Genomic DNA, 17,274 nt, shown 5'->3' with positions numbered 1-17,274 from the left:
ATACAACGTCGTTTTGATGTAAAACTAGCCAATAAATTTGACTACATGACAAAAATCAGGTTAATATTGGTTTTTCGGTTTCGGACTCGTGAGGCATGAATTAAATATAGTGAAACCCCTGAAATATGATTACTTCAAATCCGCCCCTTCATCGTCTACGTGTCCTTTTCTTCTCTAAACTCATTCACTGCTACTACCACTACTAGCTACTAGTCTACTACTCAATATCTGCATTTTTCAATTTCTCACCAATTAAAATTGCCGATCAAATCATTAAAACAAGAAATGGATGGCGGTGGAGCTAATTATAATCCTCGAACCGTTGAAGAAGTTTTTAGGGATTTCAAAGGCCGCCGTGCCGGTTTAATCAAAGCGCTTACCACCGGTATGCTGTAAATAAAATTGATATACGTGATTTGCTCATGTTTGATTTGATTTGTTTAATATATATATTGAAATTTGTGTTAATTTTGTTCGCAGATGTTGCAGAATTTTACCGGCAGTGCGATCCTGGTTAGGGATTCTGTTTTTATATATTCGTTTTATTTATCTACTTGTTAATTCTGCATGTCGTTTTTAATGCATTATATATGTTATTATTCTCCTAAGGTTCCTTTTGATTTATGTTATTATTATAATTATTACTTATTAATTATTATTACTAATTACTAATTACTAATTACTAGTTCAATTGAAGTTAGATTTAGTAGATTAGTTATCACGGAGTATAGTTCTGTATAGATATGTAGTTATTTATTAGTTGCAGTTAGAGACATGTGTTTTAAAGAGATATGTATAATGTTTTAGCTTTGGCTATATATTAATATATATGAAGGATATAACTCATCTATCTATATATATCTATTCTATTTATTTATACATTATATAAAACAAGGTTTTTTCTGCTTATGTGGCACTTTTAGTGTGTTTGTTTTGCTATTTATTCAGTTTATTTACATCACTCTTTAACTTAAATAACACTATTATTTTAAAATAAATCATAACTAATTGTTTAACCATTTTTATTGGTCGTGCATCGCACGAGCTTATAATATAATGAATGCGATTTATCAAATTTAATTCTTAAGTGACTTTCAACGGCCGCGGGCTAAAAACCTAGTTAAGTATATAAGTGGCAACTTTTTTTTTAGTTATATTATACTAGTTATTAATTATTATTTAAAATATACTAATTTAGTACTGTAATTGATTTGCATATGCTTTAGAATTTGACTTCATATATGGAAAGAAAATGGATGCCAGCACTATTTAATACCTTATTTTTGTATCATTTGTTAAAATCGTTTAACTGAGTTGGCGAGTTTTTAACAGTTTCCGTAGGTATAAGATATATTCTTTTGGATGATATGATTCGGTAAATATGATTCTACTTTGTTTCATTAGATTTTGTTTTCAGACGAATCGAATATTTGTTCAAGTAGTTCATTCTTGCATGTTTGCGTTGGGCATTACGGTCTATATCAGTGGCGTATGGTAGGCAGTATGGGGTGATGTTATGTTAGTTACTTATCTGGGTGACGTAATGGTAGATTCCTACTATTGCGACATCTCTATGCTACACTTGGGCTTCCTTTAGATCTAAGTTTTACCTTTCGTTATCTTTTAGTTGTCAACCTACCTCTAATCGTAGATCTGTCTTTTTATATTTTTTAATTAATGTATACTCTCTTCACTAATTCCTCCTATTTTCTCTCGTGTTCCTTATATTTACATCGTATTCCTTATATTTACATCATTTATGAGGAGCCAGACGACGAAGCCTCCTTCTCAGATAAAGATGTCTCCGACGCAACAAAGTTCTATAAGCTTGATGACTGTCAATGAAGTTATAAAAACTGAACATCTTAAAAATAGACGATAAGAAAACACATGAAAGTTCCCCAAAGTATATTTTAATGCTTAATACCTCTGTAATCATCAAATGATACTCCATATAATTTATTTAATCGCATTTGACTCCAAAACACAGGCACTAACTTGAAAAAAAGATATAGAATCATATCTTTATTACCCAAGCCATCCCAGTTTGATCACCAAGAATTACCTGGCAACCCACTGGACCCGCCCAATTTGCCAGCTCTAGATATATGCATTTTTTAGTCTTGTTTTCTTTTCTTTCCGCCATAGTCGCATTTGTTGTGAATTCAAATTTCTTTTTCAAGTTGTGCCTTGTGTGTGTACAGAAAAGGAGAATTTGTGTCTTTATGGGTTTCCTAATGAGCAATGGGAAGTGAATTTGCCTGCTGAAGAGGTACCTCCCGAACTTCCCGAACCAGCACTTGGAATCAATTTCGCAAGAGACGGAATGCTAGAAAAAGACTGGTTATCTTTAGTTTCTGTTCATAGTGATGCTTGGTTACTTGCTGTTTCCTTTTATTTTGGTTCCAGATTTGGTTTCGACAAATCAGACAGGTAAATCCTCATCATGTTTATAGTAACAAACAACTTTTTCCCAGTGACCGACCTCATATTTATTAGTATATCATGGTATAAATCATCTTTTTATATCTTATTATTGGGAGTTATTGAAAATCTTCACTTTTAATAATCATCTAATACTGTGATTTCTTTTGTTTGCAAACCTCTAATACTACAATTTCTATTTAATGTTATGCCTGATTTTTTCATTAAAATAATTCATTAACTTCTGTAGGGTAGCGATACTATTATGAACCATCTTTATCTTCATATATATAAAATGTAAATTTTAAACTTAAAACCACATTCCTAATTTAACCCTATGCATTTTGTTTTTTAATATATCTGCTAGATACAATTTTGTTATATTTCATGTTGATTGCCTTTTTTTTCCATGCTACAGGAAACGGCTCTTCAATATGATAAATGATCTGCCAACAATATTTGAAGTTGTGAATGGTACTGCAAAGAACTACCAGAAAGTGAAATCCACAGTTTCAAATCACAGTAGCACCAAATCCAAATCAAACTCAAAGGTACTAAACCAATTAATATCTTTGAAAATACTAGTATGAACAATTTAAGAGTTTAATGGGTAAATGATGCTATTAAATTTGGTTGGTCATAATGGTACTTTTTGGAAAGTATTTTGCTACTTGTGACTTAAATCCAATTCTAAAACATTTTTATGTAGCCACCACCGCCACCACAAGAGGAAGAAGGCTTGGATGATGATGAAGGAGATGATGAAGATGAGCATGGTGACACTTTATGCGGGTTTTGCGGTGAAAATTACGCGTCAAATGAGTTCTGGATATGTTGTGATATTTGTGAGACATGGTTTCATGGCAAATGTGTGAAGATCACACCCGCGAAAGCTGCAAACATTAAGCAATACAAGTGTCCGCTTTGCAGCAACAAGAAAGCTTGACCATGATGACGATGGGATCAATATCATGTTAACTGTTAGCCGGTTTGTTAAACTTATGTGACTTTTTGTTAATCCTGTTTATTGTATGCATATGCAAATTTGATCTCAGTTGGTGTATAACTTGGTTCCTGTGATACAAGTAGTATTATCATTATGTTTGAATGCTTGCATCTTGTCAATTCAACTAGTCTACTTTTTTTTTTTTTTTTTTTTTTTTTTTTTTTTTTTTTTTTTTTTTTTTTATCTCCCAAAAAGTCTATACATATATGCAAGGTTGCAAAATTCGCTATTCGGGATTAATCGGCCGGGACTTTTGAAGGAGTAATCGACAATTTGGGGATTAATCAGGGATTAATCGGATTTTACTTTATACATTTAAATATTAAATTTATAATATATGTGTAAAAATATAGAAGAAAACCATAAATATAAACATAAACATAAACTTCAACATAATTGTCTAAAATTGTTCATTTTGTTTAAAAAATATAAAGTTCTAGTGTAAATTCATATTAAAATGTTACCAAATTTGACTTTGACCGATTTTGATTACCAAATTCGATTTTGACCCGTCAATTGACGTTGACCGATTAATTAAACGGATTTTGAAAAATCTGAACGGATTGCTCTTAAAAATGATTAATCGAGGATTAATCGACGAGTAATTGGGTTTTTTACATATATATATTTTAGTAAAAGTCCAAATTCAAGCTAGACTTTTGTCTGGTGAGATTATAATTTTATTGTGACAGATTGTCAATCAATGTACATCATCAAAATTAGTCTCTGGTTTGGTAGAACAAAAGCAATTTTTTTAACGACAGTTATATTTAATACAATGATTTATGGATATGTTAATACAATTATATTTAATTTTTGTTACTCTTATTATTATTTTTAGAATAGAATTTTTTTTAACTACAGTTTTATTTAATGTTATCATTAGTGTACATCAATGATTTGGACATTGCAATTTATTTTGACTTTGGTAATGCGGTTATTGAAATTTGGAGCTGTGGTCTGCAACATCATTTCATTTCATTTCAATTTCATTTCAATATATACTAATGGAGACCAAGTTTTTGGTCGTTTGGCCCCCATTCCCCCCAAAAATTGGTCAAAAACGACAACAGTCGAAAGGAGAGGGGGAAAAAACAAACAGAGACCAAGTTTTTGGTCGTTTGGCCCCCATTCCCCCCAAAAATTGGTCAAAAACGACAACAGTCGAAAGGAGAGGGGGAAAAAACAAACACCCCCCACACTATTTCAAACTTTTTAACTTAGACCCCCATATTAGGGGTACAAAATGAAACTTATTATTTTAATTAAAAATCTTACTCAAACTTCACCCGTACTTTTAACGGGACATATCTTTCCGCTCGCCTCGCGTTAAATTTTTTCGCACCCACCGTTCAACTCAAAAAAATCTTGCAAACACAACGGGACTAACTATACGCGAAACGGACACTTCTAAAAAAACGCTAAATACCTCGTATATCAAAAATCACCCGTATTAGGGGTACAAAATGAAACTTATTATTTTAATTAAAAATCTTACTCAAACTTCACCCGTACTTTTAACGGGACATATCTTTCCGCTCGCCTCGCGTTAAATTTTTTCGCACCCACCGTTCAACTCAAAAAAATCTTGCAAACACAACGGGACTAACTATACGCGAAACGGACACTTCTAAAAAAACGCTAAATACCTCGGATATCAAAAATCACCCGTAGCAAAACGTTTTTACTTATGTAGATACATAACGCTCCGTTAACTATGAACACGTAACCCGAAAGGCCCCGCGGCATCGCGCGGGCCCATTTTACTAGTTATTATAAATCCTCTCAAATCAACTAATCACCACATCACAACAAAAAGAAAAAAGAAACAATAATATTATTTAATATAAAATATAAAAACGAATATAAATAATAAACTGAAATGCATTCAAAACCGATTACTATGACTTGGGCCTGGGTCTGGGCCAAGAATAGACATCCTATTGCTATGATTTGCGTTAAATGAGTTCATCTTTTCAAGTTTTAACCCGGCCCGAAATCTTGCTATGAAAGTATCCGCTTTTGTATCCACATCCGGGCTCGGACAAAATAACGGCGACGCCACGGCGGAAGACGGCGATTGTGATTCATCTCCGTCGGGTGATCCACTATCATAGTTCAGAGTACTCTGTACCCTAACATAATCACCTTCTACAGGAAACTTCCAATCCGGCATCTTAAACGGCGGCATTGGCGGTGGCGGCGGTATTCGATTCATCGGAGATTCACCGCCACTTGAACTATCATCAATGCTGCTAAAAAAACTCTTCTTTATTGGGACTGTAGGTTTTTCCGTTACGAAAGGTGACACGCGCGTGGTAGTAGGTCTTGGTGCACGCGCCGCAGTGTACGGCGGCGGTAGCGGCGGAGGAGGAGGCGGTGGTGTTGATGAAGTTTTCTTTCGTCTTTCTTTTTTTGATGTGAATAAGTTGTTGAGTAGTGACGGTGGCGGTGGTGGTGGTGGAGGCGGCGGTGGTCGGTGATGTATTGTTTCCGGCGGTTGAGAATGGTGTAGTAAAGCATCCAAATTGTCAACACTTCTTTGCCTTCTTCTGTTTTTCTTCTTTTTGTTAACGAAAGATGTAAAGAAGTCTTTAGTTGCATTGCCTGATTTTTTCAGTTCCATGTTTACTTGTTTCAGGTCAAATTCTTGAATTCCCGGCAAGTTCAAAAGCTCCGACGATGACGGATCCGGAACCGGATCATTCACCGGTGACAACATTTTTCTGGGTTCCGAGCTTCTTGCCCTTCTTCGCTTTACTTTGTCTCTTTTTCTAACCGCAGTTTCTTCCGGTATACTGGAATAATGATTTTCCGGCAGTTTTGTTTCTTTTTCCGGCAGCATTACTTTATTGACCTCCAAGCTGTTGACTTTTTCTTTTGGGTCTGCAGCAACACTGTGATATGCTCGGATTGGCTTCTCTTTTGTACTTGTCGCCGGAGACTCCGGCGGAATAGGCGTCGGAGACGGTGGCTGTGGCGGCGGAGCATGTGATTCTGCTTTAGGAAGATCCATTGTAGTATCAACTTGATCTTGCCGGAAATAATATCGATCATAGTTTAAATGGGTATCATCAGAGAATCTCCGGTGGTTCCACGGCGGTGAAAGTTCCCGGAGATCAGGGTAAGAGCTAGTGCTTCTATGCTTTCTTAACCCAAAAATAGGTTGCTCAGGGAAATCATACAATTGTTTTGTGGTTGATATCACTGGACTTGTAACCGGAGCTCCGGTTGATGAATCGGATATAGTCCGGTTAAACCCATTTTCAAATCTTGGTGTATTAATATCAATATCATTATCTTTATTAATGTTTCTACTAAGATAACCAAATGCTAAAGCAAATAAAACCAAGACTAAATTAATCGAATTCCAACTTTTTTTAATTGAATTTGGTTTAAAAATGTGGGATTTATTTGAAATAAGTGATGGGATTATTATAAACACCAAACAAAGAATAGCAAGAGAGAGTAAGATAATGATGAGGACGCCGGAGTTGAAAAATAGGGAGGAGGCACGGCGGCGGTAGAGGTCAACACGACGGACATTGGTGGTGCTTTGTATCCAAAATGGAGTTCTTGGTGTTTGTTCTCCATCTTCTTCCATGGGTTCCGGTGAGTGTTGTTTTTGGGTGGAAGAAAGAAAAGGAACAAAGTATTTTGAGGAAGCTTTTGTGTGTTGTTTTGGGTTTTAAAGCTTTTGATGAAGTAATAAATTATGTAAAGTGTTTGGTTTTTCTACTCTATATTATATTATGGAGTACTTGACACCAAATATTAGTAAAAGGTTTGGTAAATATATATACGCTCATTAAAGATGTGATGATTTCTAGAAACGATTTTTTACAAACATTAGTAGTGTCACGTTTTATAAAACTTCCAAAGTACGTCATAGATATCTTTTATGGTTCTTGGTCCTAAAATCGGTGAGCAAGTATAAATAATAGCTTTAGACTTTCGAGTCTTTATCATTTTTAATTGTCAGTTGTTAAATTGTACAATAATATAACACGCATTAACAACAATTTTTAGCAAAAAAAAATAAAAAATAAAAATTAATTTGGTCTTTTAAAATATGTAACTTCACAATTATGATACATCTATCATATAATAATGATGAAAATATCATTGTTTACTACATCCATAGTTAAAAAAAAGTTGTTCAATTTGACATTCGATTACATTCACACTTAAAAAGATTGTTCAATGACCAAAGAACATTTAACATATCCCGATCCTGATATGAGAGTAATAAATTATCAACCTATTAATTCAACCTAACAATCATGTTACTTAAAGAATTTTTAGATTTGTATTTGGTTTGGACTTGTATTCCCTTTTTTGTAGTTTTTTATAATAAGAGAATTTTTGGTCTAGTGGTAACTAAAAAACTCTTCTAACCTATTACGTGTTCAAGCATCGAGGTAAATAATGTTTATATATATTACGTCATTGTAAATATGCATTGTATAATGTATGTGTACGTTTTACCTTTTTGTAAAGGTTGTTAGTAAAAGTTCCATTAATCATCCATCCCTTCTTTTATCAAAATGTGCACATCATTTCCATATGAAACTATAGATATAGATATTATTTTATATAAGCTAAAAACTTTTGCGTTTCGACCAAGTTAGTGACCGGTTTAACAGAAAAAATATAAATAATAAATAATAATGATCATAATTCAATTAAAATACATTATTACTCGCATTAATTTATAGTACTAGAATATATAATAGAATTTATGCATGTTGTGTAGAGTTAAATTGTTGACCATATTATGTATGTTTGTTTGTTGCAATTGACAGATCGAATCCGCGTATCGTGATGTCTAAGTCATATATATTAAAACAAACAACCCGTTTCTTTCACACCACTCGTTTCCATTATATCCGCAACACAAAACATTCCATTTTTCCTTCAAATTCTCCTTATTTTATATACAAACCAACAAATCATAAATTACATACACTCATTGTTTAACTACACACATAAACTTCATTAGTTGAACCGTTCATTAAACAACAAACTATGTATTTAAGATACATTTGATGTATAATGTTAACATCATCTAATACAAATTTAATTTGTTCAAACTACTTAATAGGTCGAGTATAATTACTCATATGTACGCATTCTAATTGACTTATTCCGTAAACTTTCAGACCCTTCTATGACCGCCTCAAAATATGCTTCTATTGAATTTTGAATCCGAAATCTTTTGGGGGAATATTATGACTAGTATATAAATAACATCGGGTTACGTATTTTCAACTTGGTTGAAGCTTCGTACACACAATTTAACACCCAAGTTGATCGGTGCCATGTAAGAACAAAAACGAGCTAAAGTTCAACTAGACTAGCTAACGACCTGAAAATCTTCGATGTTCATACTCACAATAAGCTATAGAAAAATTGTGTAAATTCAAGCTCAATATAATTGAAATTATACGGTCTCGAAGTAAATTCAATACGTTGACAAGAAAAAGTCAATTCCTCCTTAGCAGCTCCAACTACTAGTAGATTACTTAACCTCGTCATCAAAGGTTTATAATGACAAAACAAAAAAGATAAAGATAACATATTGCAATTTTAATTTCCTTGTATAGAGCATGCAATATCTAAGAACATTAACAAATGGAGTTGAACTCAACACTCAAAAAAGAATGGAAAAAAGGTGTACACAAAAAAAAAAAAAAAAATTGATTTATTTACCAACAACTATATACAGCCAAACTCACAAAATAACAAAGGCTGTATGTGTAGTAGTGTAGAATATGATCTTTTCCATTTTCCACTTTTTATTTCATTTATGTGTCATTTTCAACAAATTGGATAACAGCTGCCAATTTCTCAAAACCAGGATTATGAAAACTGGAAAAACTACCGACCAACTCGGGATCAGACCCACAAAACCCGCAGACTCGTTCTGATACCATTTATAATAATGAATACCCCGTATGTATTACGTATCATATTAGTCATTGTACAAATACATTAAAAAAACTCTAAAACCCTGACGGGCCCGAACTAGGGGTGTGCGTGGAACGGTTTCGGACCAAACTGGTTCGGTTCGGTTCGGTTCCGTCCCGAATCCCAATTTGAAGCAAAAACATGGACCAAAGACCGGACCAAATATTATCGGTTAGGTTCAGTACGGTATGGTTCAGGTATTTTTAGTGTTTTTTCGTTTTTGGTCCGGTTCTGTCCATACCGAAAACCGAAAATCCGTAAAATTATGGACCAAGGACCGGACCGAAAAAGTTCGGCTCGGTTCGAAATCGGTTCGGTCCGGTACGGTCTTCGGTTCTTCCCGTACCATGCACACCCCTAGCCCGAACTCATATATGCCGTAGAGCAAGACCTAATTAAGTATAATATAATAATAATCTAATTACTATACTATCTAACAAACAAAAATGGTGAATAGTAACTAGGGGCATTTTCGTCATTTCACTTTTTTTTTAAAATTCTAATTAAATTTCACTACACCAATAAAGACACCACACGTTTTTAAATATTCAAATCGACCCCCCAAACATGGGGGTAAAGTGTCAAATAACCATTTTCATAAAAAAATCTTAAATAAACTCCACCCAAATATTCAACGGGTCGTATCTTCTCGCTCGCAACGAGTTAAATTTTTTCGACACCATCGTTAAACTCGAAATAATTTTTGGAACACAATGTCACTAACTATACGCAAAACGGACTCTTTTTAAAAAACGCTAAAAAATTGGGGTACTTTTCATACACGTTGATTTTGCGTTAAATTTTTAAAAAGTCGATAATTACATAGCTAAACGCGGAGATGGACATATATTGTTAATTTAAAATAACATTTAAATCTTTCACGGGTTATGCCTTTTAGTTCGACTCGAGTTGCGCTTCAACGACATCATTCTTTAGCCACGAAATAATTTTACAAACTAAACGCAATAAAATACATTGAAAACCGAACCCCCGGCGCGAAGCGAGGGTTCAACAACTAGTTATACTCTAAATTATACATCCGGTCTGACATTGACCAATATAATAATCAACTAAACAAAATGGGTCACTCTAATGTAACTCACCATGTTCATGTTAGATTTCAGACATTGCTAATGCAATATTAGTGTGGGTAAAGTATCAAATTCACAAGTTTAACTAAACTGCTGATGCTAAAAGATTTGAGTACAAATCAGTTGCATAGTTGACCAGTTGACATTCAGTTACAGTTTCTACAGCTAGGTAATATGGGAACATCATTAAGGATTTAAGACTAACCTTCAAAATTTACAAGTTACAACACCATATTCACGTTCACATACAAGCTTTTCTTCATCGAATAATCAAATGGTGATAATCAGTATCGCAACAAGTACTGCAATTGTGAATATTAGAGCCTGCAATGCAACCAAACTTGGGTTAGATGACTAGTCATAACCATACCCTAAATATGTAGTAAGAAATATATGTGAATCCGGGATAATACTTTTGGCTTAAATAAAAGAATACACAGCTACAGCATTGAATTTTAATTATGCTCGACATGAACATAATACTACCCGATCAATTACAAAAATGGAAGTTGGAATATGAAAAGTTGACAACTAAAGCAAATTGTTTAGCATGGTAACAGACTAATGTACGTAAAAGAGGATTTCAATATAAGGTTAACTAAGATCTGAACATTGTTGACTATTAATTCATGCATACTAATTTGCTCTATATACAATAGAACACATGCCCACTGCCGCCGTAACTTAGTAAGGCTCGGTCCAAATAATATAAATTAAACATCACAAATTCATTTGTTAATAAATATATGCACACCATTAGATCATCCATCCTTAACCTGTTGATCAACTTTTCGTTTTGATTTGTGGCATAAAACAGTTGAACCACATATCCAACTACCATATCAACAGGATCGTGACCAATAAGCGTTGACCATATCATAAGAGTTATATATACTTCTTATGACAAGCACTAGTTTAAATTTAAATAAAGAATAAAATAAGATGGGATTTATACTGCTAAAGAATATTGTTATTTGAGTTAGTCATTTAAAACGGGCCTACACAGATTGGTTTTCCGAAATTTAAATACGTACAGCGATTGCACTGGCAGCCAGTCCTGTTCGCTCCCTTGGATCCTTTTGATAGTAATTTCTGAAGTACAAAATTGTTGCAGAATATCATAACAAAGGGAATACGAAGCCAAACAACAAACTGCAAAACATACATACCCACAATAAGATGTTTATGTTTTAAGGAGGTGGCAGTACGTGTGCAAAATGGGTCAAAAGATAGCAGGATTGGTTGACATGCAAACACTTTCTTTATCTTCTTTTATTAATAATTGTTGCAAATAGTTTCCATAGTTTAATTATGTAACCAAACCAATATTATCACCTTAATAGCATAAATCTGTGAATAAAGTGATTTATGAGGTGGTGTACACTTTCAGCAGTTTTCAACCTCCTTGACCCGTTCACCCATCCCCTTCTTTGTAGCTTCTTTCTTTGACCCATTCAATTCACAATGCAACCAGATATCGACCCATGCATCAATCAAAGGGTCGAAGCTCCAATTTCTAATGTTTTGCACGCATAAGCTAGCATAGCACGTCGACACACAAATATATCAGACAAATAACATGATCAGAAATGAACTCACCAAAACCACCCAATTCCAAAGCCAAAACACGGGAGGGGTTTGTCAAGATATCATAGCTGATTATCCTCTCCATCTACAATTAGTGTGTATGTTCCTTTATCATGTTGCTTTAAATCCGATGAATTCACTGTATACACCAGTTGAACAAACTGATTCTCATTAGAACGATCAAACATACAATAAACGCCTCACCATTTCTTAAACCAATAAGGATCAACATAATATCTATACTTTTTGCTACTTTTACCAAAACAGGAACACGCACAGATACAAGCAAGAGTAACAAATAAGGTAGATTCAAGTAACGAAATTAGGTTTAAATGAAAATATGAAGCAAATGAGGCGTTGATACTAAAATTTTTTTAGGTCTGTTTAGTGAAATACAATGAAACAAGTTTAGTGTAATTGATTAAAGTTTTCTAACAGATTGTATATAATCAAGTTGATTTTAAACAAAACAGTATATAATAGTTGTAGAGAGCGCCACCGTACCGTGAAAATGAAGTCGCGCCGGTCAGGTTGAAGTTGGTAGACCTGAGTGATTACTGCCGCCGGTTAATTGTAACTTTTTTTACAATGCAAAAAAATGTAGCTGATTGCCTTATTTTGAGTTTATCGAATATTAAAAGTATTTAAAAACTTAGTAATAATTGTAAAAAAAAAAAAAAAATGTTTTTAATCAAATAAACATCTTATAGGGACCCTAATGAGAGGGCACAACCTGATTGTAAACGAGTTTAGCTACTTAGAAATTATTCGAATTCGACTCTTTAACAGTTTCATTTGAGTCGAAATTAAGCGTTTGAGCACGAATTTGAACATAGTTTAAACGAGCAATAAAAGCTCGCGCGTTATTGTAAAAAATAGTTTAGCTCTGTATCTTGAAAACTTTTTAGTAGTTTATAATTATAAAACATAGATTGGATTTAACCTCAAAAATTATTTTTAAGAGACTAGGGTAAATGGTTTAGCTCTGTATATTAACGATTACAATCTGTGTTCAAACCCTTCGAAAATTTTTGAAGACACTTCAAATAATGAGCAATCGAGATGATAATTCAACCACATATTACCCACAGTTATGTACTTAAAAAGCACTCGAAACTAAAGTCATAATTCCACACATATCTGTGTCAGATTCTTTGGCATTTATTAGCAAAAATAACTTTGCAATTCCTTTTCAAAGTAGCAAATTCTATCACAGCTCCAGCAAGACAGCTTCGATTTTTCATTCGGAGTAGCCTTATCATAATCTTGATATATATGTTGCCCTTTCGCCATTGTTACCGGGAAACCTTTCATATCTCGCCACATTAGCAGTAAACTTATCAGCAACCGTAATGATCTGAGATTTTCCGAAAAGTCATTATATTTATCAAAACCTCATCATTTACTCATCTGCCTCTTGTAACGAGAATTGCCATATGAATCATTGGGAATTAGAAATCAGTATTTTGAAATCTCACAGCATGTTGACACCAACAGTCATACATATAACGTCTATTTCCAAGGCTTACATACTTCGAATGTGAAGTTTCTGAAAAACACTCTGAACCACGAACTAGTTCTCGAAATGTTGATGAAGCAACAAAAACTGTAAACGACCTTAGCAGTAAAAAGTTTGATGATAAAGATTAGTGTATTGGCAAAGCTCAGAAAAAGAGAAGTTTTGGAATTGGAAAACGGATTTAGCAAAGTATGAAGGAGGCTGTGGACAAATCACATAGACTGAACCTGACTTCAAAGGATCCAAATGATTCAGTGCCTGCTGAAGTTATTAACGAATACCTTGCTCCTGACTCTAAACCCCTACAAACAATACCCTTCATCATCCTCTGATATTAGAAATTCTAAGATATCATTATATCTTTCATTATAAATATCCTCCATATTTCTGAAGATATTTCCATAATTATTCTTATCTGAAATCATTTACCTCTTCGCACTATCTGTATTACATCATAAAAGAAATTATTTTAGTTTCTAAATTCTGAAACCATCGAGTTTAAATTATGAATGTTTTGAAGTAGTGTTGGGAACTGAAGCATGAGTTAGTATAATATAATGACACTTGATCAACGTGATTATATTACAGTAATTCATGCTGAGTTTCTAAATGGAACGTGATGATTCACAGATCATAACGTCATCATGTGCCATGCTACACGACTCTTGTATTCTATTTAACCTCTAAAATATCAAACAACAAATATTTTCTTGATGATTCGGTCTTTTTCAGGGTATTCTGATAATTTGACAAAACAAGATTGTGCCATTACCATTTCCTTCTTAGAACATTAACAGTGTTCATTCCGAAATTTATATCTGCAAATTCTGGACCATTACAAGCGGTGCTTAATTGCAAGAAGAAGAAACGAAAGGACAAAACTCCGAAATAGAAATTGGGGTATAAATCACAGCAAATAGGAGAGAGCATTAACTATGGATGACAATGATTACAGAAGACAGAAATAGGGACATCGAAATATAAGGAAAAATATAAAACCCGATAACAACACAAATTACAAACCGTGTATATCAATGCTGATCGCAACATAAAGACACGGGAGAATTAAAAGTACTATAACCCCAAGGGCAAAGTAGAAGTAAGCAAATTCCTCTGGTGGAAGATGAAAAAGGAGAATGATTGTTGCGATAGTAAGGGTAAGGACAAGGATCATAACTGGATTAAGCATTTTCATAATCTTTTGAATATGGGAATTGGGTATAGGAATGGTAAAAGTAACGGAACGGAAGAAGTTAATTTATAATGAAATATCCGACAGAGAAATCAAAACAGATGATCGCATTTAAAGCGGATCCCAATGCCCTGGATTTTTGAAGAACCAAATCTTATTACGAAGATTTTCTCCAAATCTCTTGAACTTGAAATCAATCCTATTTACGTCAAAAGATATGACGAATCTGTACCTACTCATTTAACTCTTTTGGTGATAGCTTCACTCGCACTCTTCACAAAATCAAATGGTTTTATCCATATTACTCAATGATGATAAAACCCTAATCTTCAGCTTATATGCGTCATGAAAACATACTTATTGTCAGCCATGACCATCCCAATCAAATTTCGGGACGAAATTTCTTTAACGGGTAGGTACTATGACAACCCGTAAATTTTCGACCAAATTGAAACTTTAATCTTTATATATTCCCGACACGATAAGTAAAGTTTGTAAGTTGAATCTCAAGAATTTTAAACTATGTTCATACACTCATTTAACCTCGACCAAATTCCAATGATTCACGAACCATTATATGAACGAATATGATTATATATGTATATGTGTATATATTATAACTTGAAAACATTAACAAAGTATTAGACGTATAATACTTTACATAAACGTATTTGTTTCATAATATATTCAAATAGTTATCGATGGAATTAAAAGATATATCAAATGATTGATTTATCAGATACATTGAATTATGGCTACGAGTCTCTATTGAGAGGTCCACTTTGATTTAGAAAATCTTTCCTTTTAACGGTATCCGAAATATTTGGTAAAAGTGATTTGCAATAGTGTCATTAACAAGAGTTAGTCAAAAGTTAGTAATCATTTTCGTTTAAATTTCAAAGGTGTACTTTACTTTGATAAACTCGTGTCCCTTGATAAATCAACTATTTAGTTTTCATATTAAAACCATTATTTGGTAAAATAACTACTATTATTTAAAACGAGTTAAATTATATAAAACGAACTTTGAAATGTAATTGGTTTTGAAAGACTAAATATTATATCATTAGATAAATATTTCAAACATATATATTATGTACAAATTTACAATTCTAAATAATATATATATATATATATATATATATATATATATATATATATATATATATATATATATATATATATATATATATATATATTAAATATATTATTTTAAATTGGGACGTTTTATGACTAAGTTAAATGAAATGTCATTGTTATTATAAAATATCATTATTATTATCATTTTAAATAAAATTATTATTTTAAAGTTAATATTAAAAAGTATCGTAAATATTAAAGTTATTATAATTAGAATTATCATTTTATCATAATATCATTTTTTTAGTGAATATAAATATTGATATTTTTATTAATAGAATAATAATAATTATTATTACAAAATAATACAACTTTTACTTATTATTATTATCAATGTTATTTTATCAAATAAATATGTAATATAAATAATATACTTACCTTAATAAAACCTATCATAATATTTTTTATGATATTAATGAACTTTATTACTTAAAATATATAAAAATATATTTTTATATAAAGTTTTATTTATTAATAAATGAATAATATTATTTACTCTAATAAATCTTTTAAAAATATTTAAAAATATAAAACGACGATATTTAAACTATATAATAATCATGAATAAATTTTGGGAATTATTTTGAGTCAAATTGACTTTTGTTGACTTTTGAATATTAGTCTCGATGTGATGACCCGAAAATTTCTGACCAAATTTAAACTTAATCTTTGTAAGATTAACATTTCAGACACGATAAGCAAAGTCTGTAAAACTGAATCTCAAAATTTTTGAACTACTTTTATATATTTAAAAACCCTTCGATTGTTTTCGACTATTCGCGAACAATTATATGTAAATAGATACATATATACTATAACTTGAAAAGGTAACAATGTTTTAATTGCATGATACCGTACATTAAACTTATTGGTTTATATATCTAATTGAATATATATGATTTAAAGTTATTTAGTAAACGATAGTAACATTCGTTTATTGATTCAATTGATATTCAGATAAGTTAACTAAAGCGTTTAAGATGAACCAGTAAAACACTAATTTGCTACAGTATTTTCAAATTGCTACAGTACCCAAAATGCTACAATGTTTTCGAAAATCACTATTTGCTACAGTGAAATTGACTTGCTACAGTAAACACTATTTTAAAATGTATTTTAACAAATAACGAGACGATGATTTATAGAAGTAAATGGCCAAAACATTCAAAAGTTTAAGATATACTATGAGTGGTATAGTTATGGATAATTTAAGGCTATATTTTGACAAAGGTACGTGACACGAAACGTAAAATGCAAGTTTTCTAAATGTACGAAAGGACATTCGAAAAACCAGAACCGGGACATAAGTCAAGTGACGACGTACGACTTATCGGAACGAAAATTA

The 17,274-nt window shown here is 32.3% G+C and overlaps 2 protein-coding genes and 1 pseudogene across 2 annotated transcripts; 1 reads left to right on the top strand and 2 right to left on the bottom strand.

The window, feature by feature from the left end:
• The first annotated feature begins 107 nt into the window (after positions 1-107).
• LOC139873531 (PHD finger protein ALFIN-LIKE 4-like) lies at positions 108-3,532 on the top strand. The gene is made up of 5 exons (XM_071861456.1): positions 108-385; positions 481-513; positions 2,205-2,433; positions 2,843-2,975; positions 3,134-3,532. The coding sequence occupies exons 1-5, from the start codon at positions 286-288 to the stop codon at positions 3,368-3,370; spliced, it is 732 nt and encodes a 243-aa protein (XP_071717557.1). The 5' UTR covers positions 108-285; the 3' UTR covers positions 3,371-3,532.
• Positions 3,533-5,318: 1,786 nt separating this feature from the next.
• Positions 5,319-7,034, bottom strand: LOC139871290 (uncharacterized). Its single transcript, XM_071859018.1, has one exon. It carries the CDS (start codon positions 7,032-7,034, stop codon positions 5,319-5,321), a length of 1,716 nt encoding a protein of 571 aa, XP_071715119.1.
• Positions 7,035-10,554: 3,520 nt separating this feature from the next.
• Positions 10,555-12,266, bottom strand: LOC139871289 (uncharacterized; annotated as a pseudogene).
• Positions 12,267-17,274: the final 5,008 nt, after the last annotated feature.

The sequence above is a fragment of the Rutidosis leptorrhynchoides genome, chromosome 10 (assembly GCF_046630445.1).
Source record: "Rutidosis leptorrhynchoides isolate AG116_Rl617_1_P2 chromosome 10, CSIRO_AGI_Rlap_v1, whole genome shotgun sequence".
In the NCBI taxonomy this organism is placed as follows: Eukaryota; Viridiplantae; Streptophyta; class Magnoliopsida; order Asterales; family Asteraceae; genus Rutidosis; species Rutidosis leptorrhynchoides.
The sequence above is the reverse complement of the archived record's forward strand: the minus strand, read 5'-3'. Positions and strand labels throughout refer to the sequence as shown.

Bases quoted from the DNA above. Each gene is read 5' to 3' on its own strand.
- LOC139873531 (XM_071861456.1), top strand. From the start codon at position 286: ATGGATGGCGGTGGAGCTAATTATAATCCTCGAACCGTTGAAGAAGTT. The intron at 514-2,204 runs GTTAGGGATTCT...GTGTGTGTACAG, and splicing joins TTACCGGCAGTGCGATCCTG to AAAAGGAGAATTTGTGTCTT. The intron at 2,434-2,842 runs GTAAATCCTCAT...TCCATGCTACAG, and splicing joins GGTTTCGACAAATCAGACAG to GAAACGGCTCTTCAATATGA.
- LOC139871290 (XM_071859018.1), bottom strand. From the start codon at position 7,034: ATGGAAGAAGATGGAGAACAAACACCAAGAACTCCATTTTGGATACAA.